This window comes from Ceratotherium simum, chromosome 36 (assembly GCF_057802395.1).
Source record: "Ceratotherium simum simum isolate JZ-2026a chromosome 36, ASM5780239v1, whole genome shotgun sequence".
NCBI lineage: Eukaryota > Metazoa > Chordata > Mammalia > Perissodactyla > Rhinocerotidae > Ceratotherium > Ceratotherium simum.
The window spans coordinates 22,543,747-22,571,644 of record NC_141935.1 but is presented as its reverse complement, the minus strand read 5'-3'; the positions used below and the strand labels follow the sequence as shown (position 1 = coordinate 22,571,644).

Here is a 27,898-nt window from a genome sequence, read left to right as displayed (position 1 = left end):
AACGACATACTGTATGATCTCACTTACATGTGGAATCTAAAAGAAAGAAAGAAATAAACTCATAGAAAAAGAGATTAGATTTGCGGTTACCAGAGGTGGCGGTGGGGAGGGAGAACTGGATGAAGGTGGACAAAGGTACAAATTTCCAGTTATAAGATAAATAAGTACTGGGGGTATAATTTACAGCATGGTGACTATAGTTAACACTGCTGTGTGGCATGTTTGGAAGTTGCTAAGAGATTAAATCCTAAAACTCATCACAAGGGAAAAAAAATCTTTTTTCTTTTTTTTTCCTTTTTGTATCTATATGAGGTGATGGATGCTAACTAAACTTGTGGTAATCATTTGCAATATATGTAAGTCATTATGCTATATACCTTAAACTTACACAGCGCTGTATATCAATTATATCTCAATAAAGCTGAAAGAAGAAAAGAGTTTCTGGCTTTTTTCCATCTACCTTGTTGAAGTCATCTGCTCTTAAAATTCTCCCAGCAAACGGCAGGGGTTCAGCTTCCCTCTCAGGCCAGGAAAGGTTTCTGTACTTTTTTCTACAGGCAAAGTCCCTCTCAGCCTCCACGTACCCGTAAGATGCTCAAAGTGCAGAAGGTACACCATGCATTCACTGAGTGTCCTAAAGCCCGCAGTCAGCCCTCCCACTCAGGGCTTGAAGGGCATACGTGCCCTAATTAGTGTCTAAGTTAGGGAAGTTCTCTGCCCGTCAGTATTATTTTTCTAAAGTGAGTGTATTTAGAGGGAGCAATCTCCCCCACCAAATTAGACACCAGCAGCGCCCCCGGGCTAACACTTTTCAAGACGTTGAAGTCCATCTCTGGAATCTGGCTCCCTGCTAAGGGAAGATGCCCTGTGGCTGGGCAGGTGATAATGCTCACATCACACACTAAATGCTGCCTCTCTTTTCCCTGCGTGACTCTCTCGATTTCTGAAGCTACTGGGAACACAGCTGTGGCATCTCCCGGTGCTTCATTACCGAGGCAATGAGATTCCTCATGGATCTGGAGAAAACAGGTGGCTGGGACACTTCAATTTCCCTAACTGAATCATAAATATAGTGATTCCTGTGCATCCTTTAAGCCCAGAGGAAAGAGCCCACATCAGGACGAATTAGCGTCCACGTGGCTAGGAAGACAGACCACGTCCTCCTGAACACACGCACGCATGTACACACACAAACACACACCACAGCTGGGCATGGAGGCTGCCTAAATGGAGGATAATGGGAAAAGGTGTGAGATACCAGGCAGGCAAGAGGGTGGTACAGGACACACACTAGCTCCTTCCTGGCAAGCCAGAGCCTCTGAAGGACAACATCTCTCCCTACTTCACAGTGATATTGAATGCCCAGCTGGAAGGGGTCCACCCAGAGGGTCCGGCAATATTTGGAGCTTTAGGGGATCTTAAATCCAAAGAACCAGTGGACCCAGGCACACTCATTTAGAAAAGCATGATACCGATCAGCAATCACTTGTAACACAAGTCTTCCAAAGCTGGAGTTACCAACCAGTGAAGCAGCTTTTTCAAGCCACCTGATCTTGAAGTGCTGCTCCAGGGGCTCTACAGAGGCCCAAAGAGCTTGAATATGAGTTAAAAGAGGCATCAAAGCGTTTAACTTCCTGCCAGGGAGTAACATCGTAAGAACTGGGAAAATGTGTCTAACACGCTTCCATTTACAGTTTTTATGGGTTTTTTTTTTTTAAATCTCAGACAAGAATCCTTTCCCTAGTGGCTTCAGTGTGTTCTTGAGATGTCTGGCCTTCCGGGCCCCGGCTACTTAATTAATTCATTAACTAATTAAAAGTGTAGCTTTAATAATAGGAGTAAATGGTTGAGATCCATGCTACACAGCTTCGCCCTTCAATATCCATTCATTCTTTCGTGAACAAATAATTACTGAGCACCGACTGTGTGCAGTTCTATCCTTGCTCTGACCTTTCATAGAAGCTCCCTGGGGAACTTGTGCTAGTCCGGATTTTCTCTGTTCTTGCCATGGTGAGATGGAAACGGGCTCCCTGAAAATGTCTCATGGTTTCTCCAATCATCTACAACCCAGTGGTGAACTTGTGTGATGGAATTAAGCAGCAGGACCCACTTCTTCGCTAGCGTTCACCCTGGGATCATACAAGAAGGCTCTGGGTGTTCTAAGTGAGCTGCTTTCTAATTTGAGCCCAGACTACCGGGAGGGAGGAAAGTGGGCTCTGGACTTCCCTGGCATTCCAGAATGGAAGCACTCCCTCGGACAAGAACAGCGCCGTGCACCTCGTCGATATGGACGAGCCAAGTGTGTAACGTTGGTGCCAAACACAAAAACATCCAGGAAGAAATGAGGCCCAGGGTGCAACCCTTTCAGGCCTGGCGGAGCCAAGTTATCACAGCTGGGTAGGGGGCTGGCAGATGGAAACAAAATGGATTTTAATAATGATCAGTTTCACAAGCTATAGCAAGTTTACCAGTGGATCTTAGGGATTCTTTCAACTTGCAACAGAATTCTGCTTTACACAGTTGACTTGGAAAGAGTTTGGCTCTATTTCATAGAATCAAAGAATTTGATGCCAAAGGGGGCCTCAGGTATTATAAAATCAATTCTCTTAAAGAGACAACGTTGAGTCAATGGTAAGAACGCAGGCTTGGAGACAGGGAGAGCTGGGTTCCAATCTTGACTTCAGCACTCACAAGCTATGATTCCTTGGATAAGAGTCTATACGTTGGGTCAGTGATGCTTGTGTGGCAGTTACGACAATTACAGATTACATATACAAAGTTCCTAGCACATGGTAAAAACTCAAAAAAATTACAACCCCAGTAATAAGCCTCTACTTTACAGAGGGGGCCACTGAAGACTGGCCCACCAAATGGTACCCCCACTAAGAGCATATCCTTCTTCAGGGAGCCTGCAGCTAAGGAGAACAAAGCTCTTTGTGCTTGTCACTACCTTCCAGGTTAAGATGGTATCATCCTAGGAGAGGGTGATGTTCTCTCTACAACTTGGGGCTGAAAATATCAACAGAGCAATTCAAACAAAACTCGCCTTAGCACTGGAAATCAGGGCCTGGAAGGAATTCAGCTAAACGCAGGCCGGTGAGTAGAGACTGAGAGACACACTCGAGTGAACTGCGTGGGCTCCGTCCTGTGAGCCCAGCAGGCTGCTCTGGAGTTGGGAAAAGGCTCTGTCCACACGCACGGTTGGTCCCTGGCTCTGGGACAGGGGCTGCACTGACCAGAGAGGCAGACAGCCAACACCCACCCCACTCAGCAGGAGTGACGTCCTCCTCCCCTCCCCGCAGCAAGGCCTCTTTCTACATCCATTCCAGGGCGGATGGGAGGGCAGCATGCACGGGCGGACAAGGAAGATGCAGCAGTAAGACTCTAGGAGCAGTGCATGCTGGGGTGGGGGGCCCTCATGTGCTGAACCTGGACCAGACAACCAGAGGGCATCTGAGTCCCCAGTGGGAGGCGAGCTGACCTCTGGCCCATGGAGCCCATCAAGATGAATGCTTCACAGGTGGTAGATGTGGGCCTAGGAGCTTTGTACATCAACCCACTCGGCAAGTCTCCCTTGGGAAACCTGGCCAAGTGCAGAGTGGGGATGACCACTAAGGATGCTCCAATACCCTGCCAATATGTTGGCCAACATGGAGCCTCTCTCTTTGTTTCAAGGATGTGTAACCAAAAAACACCAACAAGAGGCCTTGAGAACTCAACAGCCACAGTACAGCAGACCCTTCCCACCCGGGTTCGTGGGACTGTCACACTTGACTTGCAAGATAAGTTGAGACCTCAGCAGGCCTCAAGAGTGAGAAGTCTCCTCGACAACCTTGAGCCAGGCATGGAGGTCCAATCAGCGCCGAGCATGCTTTTCACTCATCCTACTTATCGAAACCTCGCCTTCCTTCACAGGCCCTGGGTGGCCTGTGGTGACAACACCCTACCCATCACCAGCACCCACTACTTACCGCATGGACAGGGTTGCACTGGTCTATGGGGCTCTTAAAATCCGTTCTTAACTCATCAAAGGCAATTATCTGAAACAGAATACACAGAATCGAGACATTAGCGCAAAGGTGAATCAGTACAGCACGTCAAAAGCTTTCTGTAGATTTGCTCCAAAATAACGCAGGAGGCAGAAAGAGGCATAGATGACCCAAGACTGGCCAGGAGTTGGTCGCTGTCGAAGCTGGTGATGGACACTTGGGGTTGACTGTACTTTCTGTCTAGTTCTCTTTATGGTTAAAAATCCCCAAAATAGTGAATGGGAGAGATGTTGTTTAAAAAGTACATACTTCCAACTAGTAGATAAGTCCTGGAGACCTAATACACAGTGCAGTGGTTATAGACAACAAAACTACATTATAAACATTAAACTTGCTAAGAGACTAGATCTTAACTGTTCCCAACACTAGAAGAAATGATAATTCTGTGACGGGATAGAGGTGTTAGCCAACACTACAACGGCAACCACGTTGCAATATAAATGTATCACATGAATATGGTGTAGACCTTAAACTTACACAATGTTGTGTGTCAAATATATCTCAATAAAAAAATCCCCACAATAAATTTTTTAAGTTTTCTGTGCTTGACAAAGATGTAGAGAAAACTCTAGTGTGGTGAGGGCGGGTTGGAGTCTGGATCAAGGCACAAAGAATTTAAACTTCAAATCAGCACTGTCAGCTCCTCTGCTTACAGGAAGGGCTGTTTATTTATTTATTTACTTATTTTTCTTGCTGAGGAAGAGTCACCCTGAGCTAACTTCCGCTGCCAATCTTCCTCTTTTTGTATGTGAGCCGCCACCACAGCATGGCCACTGATAGATGAGTGGTGTAGGTCCACGCTCGGGAACTGAACCTGGGCCGTCGAAGCAGAGCGCGCAGAACTTAACCACTAGACCACCGGGGCTGGCCCAGGGCTGTTTATTTTTTATTTTTGTTTATTTTGGCAGAGATGCTGATTGGAAATAAAGTGGACAGAAGTCAAGCAAAAGGGAAAAGAGAAAAACAGGAAAGCAGAGTTGACAGTAATAGCAATAACCCTATCTCGAGCAATTCACAGGCTGGACAGCCTGGTCCATTGGGCTTGGGTCCTCAAGTTCATTCTGGACAGAGACTCCGAGCTCCCCCGAGAGCAACAGTTTCCCCTTTTGTCTGGAGGGGAGAATGTTGGAGGTAACCTTTGGCAATCACCGAAGGAGACATGGCACATCCACAGAAAGAACTAACTTCCTAATCCCAGTCACCTTGTCCCCAGAAGGGGGGCTCAATGACAGAACAAGGTGGTATTTGGCCAGTGGAGTGTCCTCTCTTAGGGTATGACTCTCAGCATTGTCTCTCCTGGGCTGCACATAAATGGACATAACCAACTTCCCCACAAAGGCACATGCCAGGGGTCCCTGAACACTTGGCAGAACTGCTGACTCGATGAAGCCCGCACACCACCCCTAAGTGCCCTCGCTCCAGCAACATGGGGCTGAGAGTAAGGATGCAGTGAGGAAAAACAACTTGCTTCCCTCTACAAAGCAGGTATAATTTTAAAGCAGTCACACGTCATTCTGCTTTCAATACTCCTATAGAATTGGGGAAAATTCTAGTATAACTTGTATTAAACAGACACATTTCTATATCATCCCTTGCCAGATAGTTAATTATCCAGCCTGTACTTGAACCTTTTAGGATCAAGAAACTCATCACTTATGGAGGATGCTCAGTCCATTTCTGGCTACCTCTAATCAATCCTTGCCTTCCTTCATTGAACTTACACACTCCCCAAGGCTTCCACCCAGAGTCTAAGCCAGGGTCAGCAAACTACAGCCTGCAGGCAAAACCCAGCCAGCTACCCATTTTTGTACAATCTGAGAGCTAAGAATGCTTTCACACTTTTAAAATCGTTGAAAAAAATCGAAAGAAAAATAATATTGTGTGACATGTAAAAATTATATTATATTCGAATGTTTCCATAAATCAAGTTTTATTGGAACACAGACATATTAATTCTTTTATATATTATGTATACTTTTGCACTGCAACAGCAGAGTTGAGTAGTTGCAACAGACACCATATGGCCTGCAAAGCCCAAAATAGTTACTTTCTTACCCTTGACAGAAAAAATTTGCCATCCCCTGGTCTATTTTTTCATTTGCCCTCTAGAACTGCACCATCCAATTCAGTAGCCACCATTGGCTATTTAATTTTAATTAGCTAAAATTAAATTAAAAATTCAGTTCATAGCCACATTTTAATTGCTCAGAAAATCACAGCTGTCTAGTAGCTATTAAATAGCCCAGATATAAAACATTTTCCTTCTCACGGAAAGTTCTATTGTACAGCACTGCTTTAGAGGCACGTAAGATGGGTTAAATCACTCTTCCACAAGGAAGTATTTTAAGTATTTTTAAAGTATTTAAAGTATTTTCTGCTACCTTTAAGTATTTTCTGCTATCATGACCCCCGCAAATCTGTCTGCTTCAAGCTAAGTCTCTCCAACTATTATTTACATAAACTGGCGCTAAGCTGCCTCGTCATCCCGATTGCCCTCCACTGATGTTACAGGTTGTATTAAATGTGCATACTAAAATGTGACTGTCAGAACTAAACACCATATTCAAGATGAAGTCAGCTGGCACAGAGAGTAAAAGTATCACTCACCTCCTCTGTTCTGTAGCTTATGCCTCTGTTAACATAACCTGATTGCATTAGCTCTTTTGTGGCCACATCACATCCCTGGCTTCATATTGACCTTGCATTGCCTAAAAGCCCTGTGTCTTTTTCATGTGCTTTCAGTAGAGCTCAGTGCACCTCATTCTGCATGCACATTGTTGGATTTTGGGGGGGCCTAAGCACAGGAACTGACCTTTATCCCTTTTCGGTCCAATCTGTTGAGCCAGGATCTATCTCCCAACTACAAATCCTAATGAACATAAGGTCATCAATATCCATATCCACATTCGCCCTGATGTAAATGTAAACTGAGCAGGACCAACAGCAGAGCCCGGAGCTCGCTATTCCTAGCTCCCCTAAGGCTGGCATCAGCAATCCTTGGGCTTATCATTCACTCACTTAGGAAGACAAGTCACCATATTTTGACCCCGTCAACTGAAACCCCATAACTCTTGGTGCTCCACATATAAGCTCCCCAAGAGGCTGGGGGCCCACGGAGGACAGGAGTCCAGCCCCCACATCGTGGCTGGGACTGAAGACGGACCCGTACAGGTCCCATCCCGAGCCCTGACCTGTGCCCGTGTCCCTGGATAGGTGGGGGGAGGCGAGTCTGGACTGAAGGGAACAGAGGCAGCTGGTGCTTGAAGCAAGAAGACAGGAGCCCCGGGGATTCCGAGCTGCCGGGCTAGGCTGAGGGCAGGCAACCTCCCGACCTGGAGGAAGGCGTGATGAAAGGAAGGCTCGGAAGTGTAGCTTCTGCCTTTGAGCTCCATGAGATGACAGGTACTTCATGGGTGCTTTCTGATGACGATGATGGCAATAGACACAAGGATAAAGGCTTTCAGCACCCCCACCCCCAGTAACTACTCACTAATTAACCCATCCACTCACTTGACGTTCAGTGAGCATCTCTTACACAGAGACACTGGGCCAGCCCCTGGAGATACAAAATCAACCAGATACAGCTCCTGTCCCCATCAAGTTCTGGTCTATCGGGGAGACACGCATGTACACAGATCATTGCATTACAACGTGATAAGGGCTACAGTTAAGATGATTATAATAACGGCTACCAGTTATCACGTGCTCACTATGTCAGGCATTGGGCTACATGCTGTCCGTGCTTTTCACTATTTAATCCTGCGGCCACCCCATGTGGTAGGTACCGTTATTGTCCCCATGTTAGAGATGAAGAAACTGAGACCAAAAGGGGTTACATTACTTTCCCAAGATCACTGCTCTAGTGCCAGGATTCCAACCAAGGCATCTGTGACACTAAAACCTATGCAGTGACCATTACGTTATCCTGCCCGCAAGACAGAGAGAAGGAAGGAAGGATTTCAAGGACATATAGGGTGAGCAACTGTCCCTGTGAAACCAGAGCAAAGCCTCCCAGAAGGGGTGAGGTTTAGGTTACCCTCTTCTTAGCACGAATTCAGAGTTTCCGAGTCCCAGCCTCCTGACTGGTGTCTGAGAACAGAAGACACAGGCAGCACAGCAGAGCGTAACCCTCTGGGGGCTGCAGGCTTCTATGTGGAGCCGAGTCATTAAAATCCGGGATGACTGGGAGCGTGACAAGCATAAGGATGATGCCACGATCCAAGGGCGGCCAGTTCAGTTGAGCTGTACGCACAGGCTAGCTTCTCTGAGCTGCTAGCCATGGAGCCCAGCATCTGACAGTACGAGGCGAACTTTAACTGCTGATCCAATGATAAAATCCCTTCAAATCCCACCCGTTTCTTAAAATTTATTTTTAAATTTACATACAGTAAAATTCACTGTTTTAATTTGTACTTCTCGAATGACTAGTGATGTTGAACATCTTTTCATGGGTTTAACTGCCATCTGAATATCTTCTTTAGTGAAGCATGTGTTCAAATCATTTGACATCTTTTTCTTTCAATTCAGCTGTTTGTTTTCTTATTGATAATTTTTGAGAGTTCTTTATATATTCTGGATACAATTCCTTTGTCAGATACATAATTTGCAAATATTTTCTTCTATCCTGTGGCTTATCTCTTCATTCTTCTTCTTCTTTTTAAATAAGGTTAATTGTGCATCACCACCTCTGCTTAATAACCTGTAAGGAATCTTTTTTTTTTTTTAGGAAGATTGGCCCTGAGCTAACATCTGTTACCCATCTTCCTCTTTTTCTTTTTTCTCCCCAGAGCCCCAGTACATAGTTGTATATCCTAGTTGTAGGTCCTTCTAGTACTTGTACGTGGGACACTGCCTCAGCATGGCTCGATGAGTGGTGAGTAGGTCTGCACCCAGCATCCGAACTGGCAAACCCTGGGCTGCCGAAGAAAAAAGCGCGAACTTAACCGCTACGCCACCAGGCCAGCCCCTTCATCTCAACAGTATGTTTCTCAGAGCCAAAGTTTCTCATTTTGATACATCAGTTTATCCAATTTATCGGTTTTTCTTTTATGGATCGTACTTTTAGCGTTGGATCTGTGAACGCTTAAAGCCACAATGATTTTCTCATATGTTTTTTTCTAAAACCTGGAGTTTTCTTTATGAGAAGGTTTAAACTACAAATTCAATTTCTTTAATAGATTTAGGACTATTCAGGCAATCTATGTCTTATTACAAGAGCTTTGATAGTTTGTGACTTTAAGGAACTGGCCCATTTCACCCAACTCATCAAATTTACAGGTGGAATTTATATTCAGAGCCACCCTCATTTTCTGTTCCACTTTCCCTCCCTTGTTAGGGAGGGAAAAGGATAGGGCGTCTCCCCACCTTGTTTTCTCATCAAACTGGAGATGGAGGTTTGAGTGAGCACAGAAAAGGCTGGAAAGGTCTTCAGCAGAACAGCAGAAACAAAGCAAGAGAAACAATTCTTCCACAGGCTGTATATCGGACGTTCTAGAGAGCCAGGTCATCTCTGACCGTGCCTGGGGCTGGGCCACGCCTGGAGAAGCGGTGCAAAGGCCAGGCACTGGGATGGGAAATCAGGGGTTTTGCAGGAGACGCCGCACGAGAGGGAGAGAGAAGGTCAGACACCAGGACCTAGTGATGTTCTAGGCTGGAGGCTCCAGGGAGGCAGAGCCAGGGGCCAGGGGAGGCGGCAGAGAAGTCCAGACAGGAAGGGAGCCACATGCAGAGGAACACTCGATGTGAAGCTGTTTCTACGAACACTGAGCCCTGTCCCTGCCACCAATAGGCTTAAGCTAACTCATCCCTAAAGGTCCTGCCCCAGACCCTCCAGCTGCCCCCCAGACCCCAGCCCCACCCCAATCACAGGATCATGAAGCAATGATTCACCAGCCAACAGAAGCCCCCTCTGAGGGGACTCACCAGGGACTAGCGGCCTCCCGTAGCAATGTCAGCCATGCTGAGTCTGCCCTAGGTCTAGACAGCCTCGGCCCCATGGGCCTCAACACCAGGGTGGGGGAGCAGCCTGGACCCACCTCAAGAGGCGAGGAATTATAGAAATACTCTAAAAAGCGTCTCAAGAAGCCTTTCTTCTTTAGGCCCATAGCATTTATAATCAAGAAATTAAAAGTTACCTTGCTTGTCTGAAACAGTTATTTTGCTAAAAATAACCACGCTGTGCTATGGCAAAAACCTTCCTGGAAGAGTAAGAAATGATTGAAATCTCAACCTCCATTAGCTAATGAGTCCCCAGGGCTGCCCCATCAGAGAGTCTAGCATTTGGAGAAGCCTCTTTTTCTCTGGAACATTCTCTCCCCTGTGTTTGCTCCACAGTGTCCTCCAGTTTCTGAAAGGTCTTAGCTGGTTGAACTCTCACGATCTTGCACGTGTACTGCATTATCTTACTGCAATATTCGATCTACACAAGAACCCCATGCACTGCATAGGGATGTCCCCCTTGCGTACAGTCTGGGAAACCGAGCCCCAGCCAGAGCTCTACGTGGCACAATGAGTGAGTGACAGCCCACACCAGGACCAGTGTCCCTGAATCCTGAATCAGCTGATGCTCCATCCAGCACAGTGTGCTGTCTCTCTGTGACTGGAAAGGGTAAAAATAAAGAGATGAGTTACTGAAGATGCCCCAAAATCTCTTGACCAGGCACCCACAATGCACCTGGCCCTGTTCTTGGTTACGGAACACAGCAGTGAGCAAGAAGAGAAGGTCATGTCACCACAGAGGTTATCATCAGGACGGGGGCGGGGGAGAGAATCAGCAAATGAACAAGAAAAATTTCTAAAAATGGAAGGCTGCGTGAATAAAATACAACAGCGTGAATGAAGGCATAGAATTGGGGCACAGTCAAGGAAGGCTTCTCTGAGGAGGTGCCATTTCATCTGGGAGACCTGAATGTCCAGGAGCTGGAAATGGAAAGTTCCAGGAGAAGGGAGTTATGCTACAGAGGCCCTAATGGGGGAACGGGTTTGGCAGGGGTGAGGTGCAGCAAGGCCATAGCAGCTGAAGCCCAGGGATGGAGAGAGACTGGGAGGAGATGAGGTGGAGAGCAAGGACCACCCAAGGATCCCCCTGTGTGGGACTCATCCAACCGCAGCTCCGCAAAGGAGACCTGTGGGCGAGACCTCATTTAGCCCGCCCATTCCACTGGGGATGTGGCCTTTACACGACTCGCAGAACTGAGTGTTTGCTGCTTGTGATGGACGTGACCAAGGGGATATTGAAGAGACAGGTCAATCCGTGTGAAACCAGTGTCAGCTATGCAACCTGAGGAACAGGTGGTGGGCTGACGGTTTTCAGGTCCTTTCTGCGAGGCGGCTAATTCACCCAAACGAGAAGTCAGTATTCAGAGGCAATATGAGAAGAGATCACGTACCCTGGCAAGTCAGATCCAGGAGGCCAGAGGATGAATTTGGGGTACCCCACCCCAGTGAGCACCTGGGAATTGGGAGATCCCATGGCCTGAGCCCCCCCCCAGAATTTCTGCCTGCTGATCATCCACCAACAGGGACAACTCCCTCCCCTCGTGTCTACATTCAGACTCCCATCAGTGGGGCCACCCGAGCAGATGTCTCTCGATTTCTCCATGTTGTGGGTTGAATAATGTCCCCCTAAGAGTCAAGTCTACCTGGAACCTCAGAATGTGACCTTATTTGGAAATAGGATCCCTGCAGGTGTGATCAGCTAGAATGAGGTCCTCCAAGGTTAGAGGCACTAAACCCAGTGACAGTGTCCTTATAAGAGACAGAGAAAGACACACAGAGATGGGAGTGATGCAGCTACAAACCTAGAGCACCAAGGGTTGTCAGGAGCCACCAGAAGCCAGGACGCAAGGAAGGATCTTCCCCAGAGCTCTCAGAGGAAGCAGGGCCCTGTTGTCACCTTGACTTCAGATGTCTAGCCTCCTCCAGAACCGTGACAGAATAAATTCCCATTGTTTCAAGCCACCTGGTTTGTGGTCATCTGTTAAGGCAGCCCTGGGAAACTAATCCACAACATTTGCAAAATATCTGACAGTGCTGCTGCTATGACCTAAGACGGGATCAGGAAGGAATGGCTTTTGGTGACACCAATGAATGTTACTGTGGAAGAAGCAGACAGGAGCATTTGTGACTCAAAATAAATACTTCCCCAGGGAGGCGGGCTTTTATACTCACCCCAAGTCTTCCTGTAAGTCCCCAAAAGGCATGCTCAGAATATACCTCTAATTTAGAAAGAAGCCGGTTTTTTATTTCTTCTCCACGTCTTGTCCCAACAAGAACAATTCCTTCAAAGCTCAGCCCAAGCCTTGGGGCCCCTTCTGAGGCTCAGGAGCTCCGCCAGGTGGGAGAAAGACGGGGGATGGGAATGACCATGACTGTAACACACACATGGCTTATGATTAGTCCTGGTTTTGCCTGACACCGGTGAAGACGTGAGTCCTAACGTCTCTGTTCTGATTCTAAACTGCTACAGACAAGCGTCTGCTAAGCCACTCCTGAGCCCCTAAGAAAGAAGCATCTGCTCCCCACTCATGGGTACCAACTCCTTCTCCGGCCCTTGCTCAGCTCCCATTACCATGTGGTACCTAAAACGATTCAGGGTCTCGGACACCCACCCCACCGCTCACCCCTTTCTCTAAAAAGTGCAACGCCCAGAGTCACAGGGTGGTTTAAATTTTCCGAAGTGTTTCCACATGTTTTATTTTATTTTATGTTCATTTTATGTAACATCCCAAGTAGGTGTGAGACCCGCTTTCCAAACGAAGCATCGAGGAGAATGAGGGGTCATTAGGATGTCCAAGGGCACCCAGCACAAGCGGCAGAGCCGAGACCAGCACTCACCTTCTCTGCTTCTCTTCCGTATGCTTCTCCAGTGGGCCACACAGACTCCCCTTTGTGTAAGGGGAGTGAGGAGGGTTATTAAGGCACCCATCAGTGTGGGTTGCCACAGCAGGCTCAGCACACAGAGCCCGGCCTTCTATGGGCCCCCAATCAAATAAATTGTCTGCTTAGCCCTATACGGCCAAGAGCTTAGAAAAGGAAAATAAACCTTGAACCAGCACAGGGGCTGTGAGCCTAACCTCACCCCGTTTCACCTCTGTGTTAGTCAGGGTTCTCCAGAGAAACAGAACTAATAGGATGTGTACATAGAGAAAGAGATTTATTTTGAGGAATTGGTTCATGGAATTATAGAGGCTGAGAAGTCCAAAATCTGAAGGTTGCTGGCAGGCTGGAGACACAGGAAGAGCCGATGTTGTAGCACAAGTCCAAAGGCTGTCTGCTGCAGAATTCCCTCTTGCTCAGGAGAGGTCATCTTTTGTTCTTTCCAGACCATCAACTGATTAGATGAGGCCCACCCATATTATGGAGGGCAATCTGCTTTATTCAAAGCCCACTGATTTAAATATTAATCTCATCCGAAAACACCTTCATAAAAACATCCAGAATAATGTCTGACCACACATCTGGGCACCATGGCCCAGCCAAGTTGACACATAAAATTAACCATCACAATCCTCCAGTACCAGGGATTGTCACAGGCTCTGGGCAGTGCTGGGTCTGGCCAGTGGGGCTTGGTTAGAAGATCATGACAGAGTGATGGTCCCAGTGGGTCCTATTCTAATGTGAGAAAACATCATGAATCTTGGCATCTGTTGGTGAGCTTGTCTTAGGAAGGAAGCTGCCTTAAAATAACCTGGAAAAAGTGTGTGATCCGGCCTCACAAAAGGATGGGGCTGGGCCAGTTCCAAAGCAGAGACTTAAAGGTCGAGAGCTCCTTGGCCTCTGCAGGAGGAGGGCTGCTGGTCAGGGGAAAAAGGAAACCCAGCCCTTCTGTCAGCCACACCTTCTGTTCTTGGCTTCTCCACCCACAGCCCCATGCCTGGCCCCTCAGTCCCCAGATATTCTTATGTCACATCTTCCTAAACCCTCTCATATCCACCATCCCCACCAATGCATGCCCCACAGGCCCCTCCTCACACCATCACAAATGAGCCACCATTGGCTCCACACCCAGTAGGTGTTCTCCACGCCTCCCTGCCTCACGACAGGGGCTGCCTCTTTAGAGGAAGAGTCCTGCACCTGGAGGAGGTCTCAGGTGAGTCCTGCCCCTGCCAGTGACGAGCCATGTGACCTTGGGCATGTCACTTCACTTCTCCAGGCTGTGGTTTCCTTAGCTATAAAATGGGGACAGCAACCAGCCCGACCTCAACTGGCTTGTGCGCGTGTGAAATGAGGTGACATCGACCATAGCATTAGAGTAAAGAGAAATGAAGAGGATGCTGGCTGAGGAGGCGGAAAGTACCATTATATAAAAGTTGCAACATCGCCTAATGGTTAAGCATATGCCTCTGAGTCAGAACATCTCAGTTCAAATCCAAACTCCACCTCATTTATTTGTGTGGCTGCAGGCAAATTGTTTAACCTCTCCAAGCCTCAGCATCCTTCAGTATAATGAGCAGACAGTAACGGTTCCTACCTCATATTGTTGCTGCGAGGATTAAATGAAACAATGTGCATAAAGCACTGGGCCAACGCCTAGCACAGAGTAATGATAAATATTAATTGCTACTTTTATGACTGTAGTCATTACCATCATGCAGATGTTTGCGCCCCACCTCTCTGGTCTTCTGACTCTCCTCCCTCCCTGGCTTTGAACATCACACAGTCTGAGTCCAGGAGAACTCAGGCACTTTAGGGAAAAAGTGGGGCAGCAGGATGTAGGTAGGAGCCAAGAGCAGCGCCCCTCTGAGGACACGGGTGGGTGAGAAAGCAGCGGGGCCCATCCTGTGCCAGGTGGGAGACTGAGCACTGGATGTTGGGAAGGAGGCTGGGATCAGCAGGTGAGCTGGGAAGGAAGCATCCGCTGCCCCTAGACCGGTCGCTAGACCTAATGATGAGTACAAATTGGGGAACACAGGACACAGGTTAGTTGCCATTGTCGCTGCCAGAATCTACAGACACAGCTGGTTCTGACGTTGCTTCCCTGGTCCCCACCTAGTTAACAGAAAACAAAGACGTCCCCAGAGCCATGCACTTCTGGGACGGAAGCCAAGAGAGCAGGCCCAGCTGACTCGCTCCCGCTGACACTCAGCAGGGTGGTCCCTGGCCCCAGCCAGCAGCCATCCCCATCAGGGTAAAAGCCAGAGAGGAGAGGCCGATGAGGAGGCCCACACACTCCGCTGACTTGGGGTGGGCAAGGCAGCCACTCGGAAGAATGCACGCGGTGAGGGAGGGGTGGGCAGAGGGCAGCCGCCTGTAGCATTCAGGGGCCTTCCAGGACCCACTCAGTCAGGCCACAGCCCCCTGCTCCACCCAGCCCCCAATGCAGCCAGCCCACCCAGCACCATGGCCCACCAAGTCAAGCAGTCAGTCGAGAACCACAGAGGCTGCTCTAAGCAACTGTCCCCAGCCCCAGCTCCCCCGCCTCTCGCCCAGCTTGTGCTCGCTCTGGCATCCTTGGTTCTCAAACAGGAGACTTCAGGAGCAATTTCTGGCTCAAACTGTTTGGTGACCCTCCAGACACCTTTGAGGCCTCGGCCTTCAGCCTCCCACACGGCTCTTGGAATGGCTCCTCCTTCTGGTTCCAATGTCCTCTGCTCCTTTGAGTAAATAAGTAAAAAAGCTCCTCCAATTCCTGCAGTGCCCAAGCTCTGGGGAGATGCACGCACACAAATGAGTGTGGATGTGCATCAGGGAGGCGCCCACACCCCAAAGTATCTTCCAGGAAGATCCATCATTATTCATTCTTGAAAATTCTTACTGAGCATCGCCCATTTGCCAGGCACCGTGGTAGGATCTGGATATACTACCAAAAACAAGGCAGACGGGGTGCTGCCCTTTACCAAGGACAGAGACTCTCTCCTTGACCACACTTCAGTCAGGCCCTTCTGAGCCCTCTTCTCACCCAGGCCTCCACCTTGGGCTTCCATGTCCATCCTTGCAGAGTCTAGATTTAGCAAGAATCCTGCTAAGTCAGCTGAGAGAGAATCCCCACCCTTGATATCCGATCACCCTAGTCTGCCTTCAGCAAGAACCCTGTTAAGTCAGTTTAGTAGAAATCCCCCCCACTTGGTGTCTCCTCTTAGTAACTTTCCACCTACCACCCCCTGACCCTGCTGTTGGCTCTAAATCCCCACTTGTCCTTGCTGTATCCAGAATTGAGTCCGATCTCTCTCCCCTTTTGCAATAGTCTTGAATAAAATCTTCCTTACTGCGTTAACAAGTGTCAGAATAATTTTTTCTTTAACACCTCTATTTCATTCTCTTGTGTTAACTCAGAAAAAGCAACAGCCTCTGAGAGTAGCAGCCTATTAAGCAAGGTGTTGATTGTTCTGAATGCGAACGTGAATTATTTAATCAAATTGAAGGTAGAATGTGCATAAAGTGAGCTCCCGAGCTCTGGGCCAGAACTTAAGTGGTTCTTTTGGGTTTTTTGTTTGTTTGTTTGTTTGTTTGTTTGTTTTCTGAGGAAGATTGGCCCTGTGCTAACATCTGTTGCCAATGTCCCTCTTTTTCTTTTTTTTTTTTTTTCTCCCCAAAGCCCCAGTACATAGTTGTGTATCATAGTTGTAGAGTTGTAGCTCTTCTATGTGGGATGCCCCCTCAGCATGTGAATAGGTCCGCACCCAGGACCCAAACTGGCGAACCCTGGGCCACTGAAGCAGAATGAGCAAACTTAACCACTATGCCACCGGCCCAGCCCCCCAGAACTTATGTTTTTAGGAGTTGGTGGTGGTGCATTGCTTTTTGTTTGTTTTGAGATCCTCAGGGGCAGATGGTGAATTAACCATACTGCTTAGTTCACAACACATTATTAAGGCCCTCTCTTATTGTATTTATTCATTCATTCATTCATTTCCTTTTATCCCCTTAGCCTTTTCCCTCCATCCAAGGTGATTATTGATGATTATTTTGAATGTGTATCTTTCTCTTTGTTGTGTTCTTACAAACTGCGTATATGTTTGTGTGTACATATTTTTTTTTTAAACATGACAGCAAATTCTTTGGCACTTCTTTTTTTTTTGAGGAAGACGGGCCCTGCGCTAACATCTGTTGCCAACTTTCCTCTTTTTCTTTTTTCTCCCCAAAGCCCCAGTACATTGTTGTGTATCATAGTTGTAGAGTTGTAGCTCTTCCATGTAGGATGCTACCTCAGCATGGCATGATGAGCAGTGAGTAGGTTGGCACCCAGGATCTGAACCAGCGAACCCCAGGCCGTGGAAGTAGAATGCATGAACTTAACTGCTATGCCACCAGGCTGGCCCATTGTGTGCACATATTTTTAACTTACCTAGCTCGTATCGCATTCTCTTCCTTGCCTTCTGCACTCAGCAGCACAGTAAAGGGCTCCGTGGGTGTAGCCACTACATCACGCCTATCCATACTCCCAGTGAGACCCAGACTGACCTGACCTTTCACCTCAAATAATGCTACAAACCCCCATGCATGCTCCCCTAGGTATGGGTGTGGCAATTTCTTTGGGATTTATACCTAGGAGTGGAACTGCTTGGTTGTGCATTTATGGTTTCTTTAATAGAACTAAGTGTTCCCCGACTGGCTACACTCCCACATCCCTGCCAACAACTGCCAGCACTCAGCTTTCTAGGTTTTGCAGTCTGATAGGTTTTCAGGGACCTTTTTGTTGTTTTAACTTGGATTTCTCCAGTTAGAGGCTCTCTTCATATAACAGTTAGCCTTTTGGGTTCCCTTTTCTATACATTGCCTGCTTAGCTGCTCTGCCCATTTTTCTACAGGATTGTTGTCTTTTTTCTTTTTGATCTGACTTGTTGCTAGTTTGTCATAGATGTGAGTTCTCTTCCAGTGTTAGACATATTGAATCCCTTCTCTCATCTGTCACCTGTTAATTAACTCTGTGGCATACTTCACTGAATGGAAATCAATCCATTTTTGCCTTACGTTTTATACTTTTTCAAGTTTTAAGTCCTTCCTTGCCCCTAAAACACAAAGATAGACTCATATTATTTTCTATTTTCTTTATGAAATTCTAGGACTTTAATTGGTCCTTTTGTCTCCTCCAACACCAGTATCTGAGGCTGTGCTGAGTCAACTCAGGGGATCAGAGTTCACTGAGTATTTAATAAGCACCTACTGTGTCAGGCGCTGTGCTTGGAGCTGCAGATAGAAGACAGGACATGGTCCCTGGACTTAATGACAGGAGTGGCAGGAGATGTGACAGGAGATGAGGAGTCAGGAAACAGCAACTCTAAAGAGAAGGAATGAAATTTCAACTTGCAAACTGCCTGGAAGAGACTCGCCTCTGTGAGCATATGTAAATCATATGCAAGTCAGATGAAAATGACTATGCAAATATTTGTGTGGCCCAAGAACAGCCTAGAGAGGACCATCCTGGGGGCTTTAGAATTCCTTTCCCAGTCTAGAAGGGTTTGTACTAGGACTTGAATGCTGGACTGTAGCATTCAAGCTCTCAAAACCAAATGCAGAATCCACCTCCAAGAAAAAATCAATTAAATGCGCTCAGCTCTGCCTCCATGTGCCCAATGGGCAGACCACTTCCTCCTGTGGGAGATCAAAATTGGCCACTCTGAAATATATCTCTTTACCTTGATTATTTTCTCTGACGGACATTTGACCTCCCCCAAACTGCCTAAAAAATTTAACATAGAAGACCTGATTCAGGAAGGAGCCACTGTCATATGATGGGTGTAATATAACGTAAAATAGACGTTACAATAGGAAAGGCACCAACAAGCCCATCTTATCAAAAATTCTGTCTCTCCCGGGCCACATTTTCTAGGTGACCCTGAAAAGAGTTGTCAGACAAACATTTACATTTATAAGGGAAATCTCCATTTGTAAAGGTATCTCCCTCTCTGTACTGGGAGGGGGGGAGGTGTGGCCTTATCTGTGGAAACTCTTATCAGTACAGAAGGAGAGGACTTAAATCTGCATAGCCTTGATTACTGTGATTTCTGTCTCCCTTCTGTCTCCCTCCCCACCCCCAACATCCTCCTTTGTCTTTAGCTGAAGATGGTATTTAAGATGAGAATCTCTGTCATTTTGTTGAGAAACTCAGTTTCCCTGGTTTCTCCCATATATACATGTTATTAAACTTGGTATTATTTTCTCCTGCTAACCTGTTTTTTAATTATTTGGCCAGCCATAAGAACCTTAAGAGAAAGGGCGGAGGGTGATTCTCTCTCTTCCCCAACACTCGTAAAGCCATTTTGTGGGAGCCGTTTCCTCCAAACCTGCACAAACCCATGAATGAATCTGGCAACCGAAGGCCGAGCTGTAGCTGTCTGTGGAAACCTACATGGGCTGCTAAGACTCTTCTGGTAGCAAATGCCCCCGTAATGATTTCCTGCAGAAAAAACCCCCCACCAGGGGGATACCTACACACTTTGTTTACTAAGGCTTTTAAAATAGCACCGTCTGCTTTGGGAAGTCTTCAGAGCCAGGCACTAAAAATTGAATAATTAAAATACTTGAACAGAAGAGCAGCAACTACAGTATCAAGTGAGAATAAAACCAAAATGCCCCTGCTGGCCCCCTTTCCAGAGCAGGGCAGAAAGCAGGATGGTTAACTTCACAGCGAGCACACGGCACCACCCCACCTCCCCACCCTCACTCTCTCTATGTCCACGCAAGGTAAACAGCCTGGGTTCCCGGAAAGGGTATTGCATGGGAGTCAGGTACCTGAGTTTGCACCCTGACTTTGCCCTTGACTGTGACGTTGGGCAATCTTGACTATGACATTGGGATCGCTCTTGTGTGATGGTGGGCAACCTCTTTGCCCCCTTCTGCCTCAGTTTCCTCATATGCACAATTAGTGCATTCAATTGGATCAGCATTTCTGAATATGGAACAGGGATGGGAAGCATTTCAGATTTCTTAGGGAAGTTGTCACAATACACGGGGCACAGGCCCTGCCCTAGATCTGCTAAGTCACACCCGGAGGATGGCACTGCCGGGGCCATTGAGAACTACCTGACTCTCCCTCCAGCTCTCACGTGCTCTATGTGACTTAGAGAATGTTATCACAACACGCCACCTGCGGCATCCTTCAGACAATAAGAGCCCAGCATGTTAGCTTCTTTGGGAACTCCAGACACAATCCTCAAGTTTATCACCAAGTCTTTGACCTGTAGATACCATTCCATGGTGTTGGGAGAATGGGAAAAAAGCTGTAAATCTCTTTGCAAACACAAACATCTTTAACATAGTAACTTAGATCTATAAACCCTAATTCAAAAACATAGCTTTGATCTCAAAAGTGAGTCCCAGCACATATACATATGCAAACAATCCCGTTAGGTCATGAGTGCCCCAGGGTTACAGGATGCGATGCTCCAGGAGAAGACACACTGTTTTGTTCATTGCTGCTGTGAGATAATAAAATATATATATATATTGGTCTCTACTCCCGTTCCTGGCACAGAGCTCCTAAAACCCATGTAATTTCCTAAGTGATAAGAATAGTAGGAGCATCTCTTGTTCTAATATTTGTCTTTGACCCCATCCTGACACAGGGCTCCTAAAACCCTTGTAAATTCCTAAGCGATAAGAGCAGGAGGAGCATCTTTTATTCTATTGAGGCGACTCTGGGTGGGCTCCTGGATGGCTCCTGGATGGGGGCTGGTCACCAGAAAGACCAAGCCATGATTAGAAGCTTAGAATTTTCAGTCCCACCCCCCCACTCTTCAGAGAGGGGAGAGGGACTGGAAATGAGTTAATAACTGATCGTGCCCACGTGAGAAAGCTTCCATAAAATCCCAACAGTATAGAGTTTGGAGTGCTCCCAGGCTGGTGAACACATCCATGTACCCAGAGGGTGACACAGCCCAACTCCACAAGGACAGAAGCTCCTGTGCTCGGAGCTCTCCCAGATCTCACCCTATGTATCTCTTCATCTGGCTGTTCATCTGTATCCGTTATCAGATTCTTTAATAAACTGGTAAATGTAAGTGCTCCCCTGAGTTCTGTGAGCTGCTCTAGCAAATTAATCAAACCTGAGGAGAGGGTCATGGGAACCTCCAATCTGTAGCTAAGTCAGACAGAAGTTGTGGGGGACCTGGGGACTTACTACTTTCAACGGGCATCTGTAGTGGGGTGCAGTCTTGTGGGACTGAGCCCTTCACCTGTGGGGTCTGATGCTATCTCCAGGCAGATAGTGTCAGAATTGAGTTAAATTGTAGGACACCCAGCTGGTGTGGCAGAGAATTGCTTGGTGTGGGGAAAAACCCCACACATTTGTAGATCAGAAGTGAAGTGTTTCGTGTAGTAAAGGAGACACAACAGGAGGGAAAAACTGAGGTTTTTCCTCATACAGGTGCATCCCCAACACCTGGATCAGGGCCGGGCACACAGCAGTTGCTCAATAATATCTCCTGAAAGGATGCACGAACGCCTTTACCCGTCTTTGCATCCCTGGCCCAGCGCTTGCAGTAAATGTTAAATGCATGCACCAATAAACATGAAGCATCTTAAACTTCTCAAAATATTTTCATAAATACTCCATTAGTTGATCACAACCACCCACCCAGCTCTTGTTGCAGACAAAGTGGAGGACGTCCTTCTAACCGACACTGTCTTCCTAGGTGCGTGTGTGTATGCTGAAGGACCCATTATCTCTGCACTAAAGATGGCACCCTGGGGGAATCCAGTGTACAGGAGGGCAGTTCCCTGAGGGGCAGTCACGTGTCCATCCATCATGCAGTCACATGTCCATTCATCATGCAATCATGTGTCCATCCAACATGCAGTCACGTGTCCATCAATCACACAGCAGGTCCCAAGATTTGGAACCTCCATCCAGGTACTCTCCTCCAGATCCACTAATTAACCAACTGAATTTACCCATACTCAGGAGGATGTAAGAATACACTACCTTATAAAAAATTATTTCAGGTGGCTTATCAGAACTATAAAATAATATAGTTCACTATAGTCACTACAAAATGAAATAGTAAATATAAAATATTTACTATAGTGAATAAAATATTCACTATAAAATAGTGAAAAATAATTGAGAATAAAAAGTAGATCCAGAAAAAAATTCAAGCTTGAATAAAATGTAAAAGTTGAGAGGAGGAAATACACACACACACACACGAAGACCTTAGGATGCCAAAATTGACTTGAACATTTGAAAATTGGCTTGAAAATTTGGATCTAAGCTTCCCAGAAGCTAAAGTGGAATGAGAGATCAGTTATATATTCTCAACATCCATAGAGAGAAAGGGTACCAGTTCCTCAGAGGAAACAAACTATCCCCACAGACATATCTAAAAAGTATGTACTGCACATATTTTAACCAATAGAGGACACACACACACAACACAGCAATAGATATTAGATTTCCCCCCCCCCACTGGGAAAGACTCGCCCTGAGCTAACATCTGTTGCCAATCTTCCTCTTTCTTTTTTTTTTGAGGAGATCACACTATTCTAACATCTGCCAATCCTTCTTTCTTTTTTTTTTTTGCTGAGGAAGACTGGCCCTGGGCTAACATCCGTGCCCATCTTCCTCCACTTTATATGGGACGCCACCACAGCATGGCTTGCCAAGCAGTGCGTCGGTGCGCGCCCGGGATCCGAACCAGTGAACCCCGGGCCACCGCAGCGGAGTGTGTGCACTTAACTCCTTGCACCACCAGGCCGGCCCCCTTCCTCTTTTTTTTTTTTTCTCCCCAAAGCCCCAGTACATAGTTGTATATTCCAGTTGTAGGTCCTTCTAGCTCTTCTATGTGAGCCACTGCCACAGCACGGCTACTGACAGACAAGTGCTGTGGTTCCATGCCCAGGAACTGAACCTGGGCTGCCAAAGCAGAGTGCACCGAACTTTAACCACTAGGCCATCAGGGATGGCTCAGTATTAGACTTCTTATCATAGCATCCCTCAATAGTGGCTGAGAACTCAACACAAAAGTGTGACTCAGTCAGGGGCCGGCCTGGTGCCACAGCGGTTAAGTGCGTGTGCTCCACTTCGGGAGCCCAGTGTTCATAGGTTCAGATCCCTGGCACAGACCTACACACCACTTATGAAAGCCATGCTGTGGCAGCATCCAAATAAAGTAGAGGAAGATGGACATGGATGTTAGCCCAGGGCCAATCTTCCTCCGCAAAAAGAGGAGGATTGGTGACAGGTGTTAGCTCAGGTCTAATCTTCCTCAAAAAAAAAAAAAAGAAAAAGAAAATGTGAACTGATACAGCCTTTGGAAAGCAATCTGATGATACCTATTATTAATGAAAACACACCTCCTTCACCCAGCAATGCCCCTCCTAGGGATCTAGATCATTGAAATAAAGGCAACACTAGGTAAAAATGGATGTCCAAGCACTGTTTGAGGTGGTAAATAACTTGAAACACAGTAAATGCCCATCAATAAGAGAATGACTGAGTAAGCAGTGACACATCCCATCCACGGCATATGATCTATACCAGTGAACTTAGAGGGTCTTCCTTGAGTTATTATGTAGTGAGAAAAGCAAGATGCAGAAAAATTTAAAACCAAGACACATCTTAAAAAAGCATTTGTGGGGCCAGCCTGGTAGCATACTGGTTAAGTTTGCACACTCCGCTTCGGTGGCCCAGGGTTCACAGGTTCAGATCCTGGGCGTGAACCTACTCATTGCTCATCAAGCCATGCTGTGGCGGCATCCCACATACAAAATAGAGGAAGATGGGCACAGATGTTCGCCCAGGGCCAATCTTCCTCAGCAAAAAAAAAAAAAAAAGAAGAAAGAAAGCATGATATAATTCTATATAATTCCATTTATGTAAAATTATGCATGTGTGCGTCCATAAAAAGATACATGAGGGGCTGGCCCCATGGCTTAATGGTTAAGTGCTCACACTCCACTACTAGAGGCCCGGGTTTGGATCCCAGGTGCGCACCAATGCACTGCTTGTCAGGCCATGCTGAGGCCGCGTCCCACATACAGCGACTAGAAGGATGTGCAACTATGACATACAACTATCTACTGGGGCTTTGGGGAGAAAAAGGGGGGAAAAAAAAGAGGAGGATTGCCAATAAACGTTAGCTCAGGGTCGGTCTTCCTCAGCAAAAAGAGGAGGATTAGCATGGGTGTTAGCTCAGGGCTGATCTTCCTCACAAAAAAGAAAAAAAGATACGTGAAAGTTTGGTCACCAGACGCCTATAGAGGTGATCACTAGGTGGTTTCCTTACAGCATTCCTGTATTGTCTGCATTTTTACAATAAGTATGAATCGTTCTTATAATCAGGAAAATACCCCCCCAAAGCTATTTTACTGTTAATTTTTTTTATTCACCTGATTCTCTACCTCTATTGTCACTCCAAACTCACCACTTCCAACCAAACGAACCACACCATAGAGAGAGTTGCCCACTGCACCAGGCTCAGTGTTTATTAGTCTTGATGTGTGTGTGTGTGTGTGTGTGTGTGCACGCTCTCTCACGTTCTCTCTCACCCCAGCCCACCGCCATCTGAACAAGCCATGGAGTACTGAGGACGTGCTCCAGAAGACCCATGGAGCCAATGTCTGTACTGAACACGCAGGCTCCATACCTTCCTCCTCGTCTTTGCCCAAAGAGCCCAGATCTTAAACTGGGCTTGGCGGGGGCCCTGCCTGATTTCCGGCAGCTCGGGGGCTCCACCAGAGAGCGGAGGAGACTTCTCCTCAAGTACCACCTCAGGAACTGGGTTCTCACAAATCTTTTCCTGACCTCTACTTCCAAGAAGAGAGTTTATAAGGCCTCTAAAGCCTCATGTGAATAGAAAGCTGTTTATGAACAGCTTGCCGACTTGCTAAAAGGATTCTTGTTGTCGTGGCTGTTTAAATTGGAACAATCCTTCCTTCCACTGCCCACCCCACCCCCACGTTTTGCCAACACAACAGCCCCAGAGTCCCAGAGCCAAAAGCAGAACTAGACACGAGGGCAGCAGGGCTGGAGTGGCTATCCTGAGTAAGGGGGCAGGGCCAGGCCCCTTGGATCTGGTGCTTCTTTGTATATAATTTACATAAATTTGCATGTCAGTCTCCAGAGGCCTAATCCCAAGTATTTAAAATAAAATTGGTTAGTTTGTGCAACTTCTTGGAAGTATGTATCCAATTAGCCTCCCTGCTTGGTAAGGGTCGAGGGACACTTCTGTCCCCTTGAAACGTGACACTTGGGCAGGGAGTGCCCTGGCCCACACTCCTGAAAGTCTTCACTGGGGAGGTACCCCATCAGCGGGAATAGCTTATCCAGCCGAGGGTGTGGCCAGTGTGGTGTTGGGGACTTGTCTCTTTGGGGACACTTAGGTTGTGTGCAAACAACACAACACCCCCACACAATGCTTCGTGCCTGCAGAAGAACACCTTTGTAGATAATTAATTACACATAATACCTCCTGGCCATGCGAGCACCTTGAGAGCAGGAACCACACCTTGCTTACTCAAAATTTCTGTTAATTCAAAGACCTCTAAGATTCCATGAAGGACAACGTTTATGTGTGGTTATCATTCCACCTGGCTCTCTAAACTTGCAGGCACCTCCTCAATTTTGATTTGCAACAGAGAGAGTGGAAAAGCAGTGAAAGGCAAGGTAGAGTCGAGGCAAATATTTTAGCCCTCACAGCGTAAACCCTGCCCAAGCAGACACTGCATTTGGTGGCCTGGACTGGAGGACTGATCATTTTGCAATTAACAGAGGAGGAGCCGCTGGGGATTTGTTTGCTTGAGCAAAGTTTCCCCCAAGTTTCTACCCATCTAAATGAAGCCAAGTAGATTTCAAAAAGCACTACAGAGAACCCTGCCTTGGGTGTTAGAGTTAATATGGGATTCATTATTCATCCAATAAACTAAACTGAGCACCTATTATGTACCAGGATTTTAGGTATATATTAGTGTGTTAGTTTCCTTTAGCTGCTGTATGAAACTACCACAAACTCAGTGGCTTGAAATAACACATATTTATTATTTTACAGTCCTGGAGGTCAGAATTCTGAAATGGGTCGCAAGGGGCTAAGATCAAGTGTCAACAGGGCTGTGTTCCTTCTGGAGGCTCTAGGGGAGAATCCATTTCCTTATCTCTCGAAGCTTCTAGAAGTGGCCTGCATTCCGTGGCTGTGGCCCTCAGCCAGCAATCACACCACTGTGACAACCGCTTCTGTCATCACACCCCCTTCTCTGACTCTGACGCTCCTGCTTCCCTCTTAAAAGGACCCTTGTGATTATATTGAGCCCACCCGGATAATCCCCCCATCTCAACATCCTTGATTTAATCACATCTGCACAGTCCCTGTTGTTATGTAAGGTAACAGAGTCACTAGGGTTCCAGGGACTAGGGCATGGACATCTTTGGGGCCATTATTCTGCCTCCCACAATTGGTGAGCACCATACATAAGGGAAGCCCCACCACTTACGGCTGGCTGCAGAGGCCAGGGAGTCTGAAAGGAAGAAACTCTCAGAACAAGGGACATGGATCATTCACAACTGGGGATAAATTGTAACTCAGGACTCTGGGCCTTCCATTTCCCTCTCCAATAAAGGGCATTTGTAGTGGGAGTTGGAGCTCATGCACATAGTGGGGCTGAGAACCTCCCTGCTCCTCCCCTCCAGGAAGGAACCATTACTAATCTGAGTACAGACCCTGACTAGGCCCTGCTCACTGGTGGGCAGGGCCACTGGGCACTTAAAGCTCACTGGGCACAAAAAGCCCTTACATGTTGGTCCTCTCTCCTGGGCCAGATGCCCTCCCGTCTTACTCAGCTCTCCATTACACCCTTTGGGAGTGGAGGCTAGCTGGTGATAAAACTTGGATTAGAGCTTACAGGAGGTACGACTCCCACTTGGGCATTAAACATGAGCCCTGGGCTCCAGTGCAGCCTTGGAGCCCTCTGCACTGGGGAGACCTGAGCACAGCCCTAAGTCATGATGAAGCAGTCCTCATTCCCACTGTGCTACTGTTCCTTATATCTGTATCTTCCCCAGAAACACATCCGGGAGAAGTGATAGAAAATTCAGATATTCCTGCATCGCTAGCTCTAATATCATCTTAATAAGCAAACTTCTCCCCAAGCCCAAACAGTGCCTTTGCTCCTAAATGACTCTGAAGAATGAGGACTGCCTATTACAGTACCCATGCTAAATAGCCATTTGATGGGTGAGTAAATGAAGGGGAAAATATCTCCCTATGTTCTTGTCCTGGTGAACTCCCTATGTTCTTGTCCCACAGGTTCTATTACCATTTCTAGACTGATCACTTCCAGCTGAACAGCTTCACTCTCTCCCCAACTCCAGACCCAAAGTTTCTGCCCCAAGGTACTCTAAAACCTCACACTGAACAGGCCCAGAAAAGAACTCATCAACATACCTCAACAAACCCAAAAGCTCCTGCCCATTTCTGTAACCGGCACTCCTCAGGTCGAGAGCTTCAAAACTTCAGCTAGTTTAAACTCTTCCCTCATCCACCTGCTACTGATCCATTAAGCCAGCCTGACCACCCCCCCAGACCCTGTGCCTGCTGGCTCATTATGCTGATCTGGGAACACCAGCGGATGCACCGACCATTTCCTAAGGTATTTCCTTCCTCTCTCCACCACGATGCTCGCTTCCAACCTGCTTTCCCTTTGACCTCTCTGCCACCCAGCCACAAACTCTCGGCCCTGGGGGCCTCAGCCTCCATCCTAGCCCTTGTCTTCTCCAGAATTGGGGTTGTTGTTTTTAACAGACTACTTTTCAGAGCAGTTTTAGGTTCACAGTAAATTGAGGGGAAGGTACAGAGATTTCCCATATACCTCCTGCCCCCATATATGCACAGCCTCCCCCATTATCAACATCGCACACCACAGTGGTACCTTTGTTACAGTTGATAAACCTACACTGACACATCATAATCACCCCAAGT

The 27,898-nt window shown here is 47.1% G+C and overlaps 1 protein-coding gene across 1 annotated transcript in view; it reads right to left on the bottom strand.

Annotated features, from left to right (window-relative positions):
* Positions 1-27,898, bottom strand: part of CNIH3 (cornichon family AMPA receptor auxiliary protein 3) — a 110,963-nt gene that overhangs the window by 56,929 nt on the left and 26,136 nt on the right. Inside the window, exon 2 of the mRNA XM_087424399.1 lies at positions 3,972-4,040. Within this exon, the coding sequence (XP_087280525.1) occupies positions 3,972-4,040 (69 nt within the window). The remainder of the gene's footprint in view (positions 1-3,971; positions 4,041-27,898) is intronic.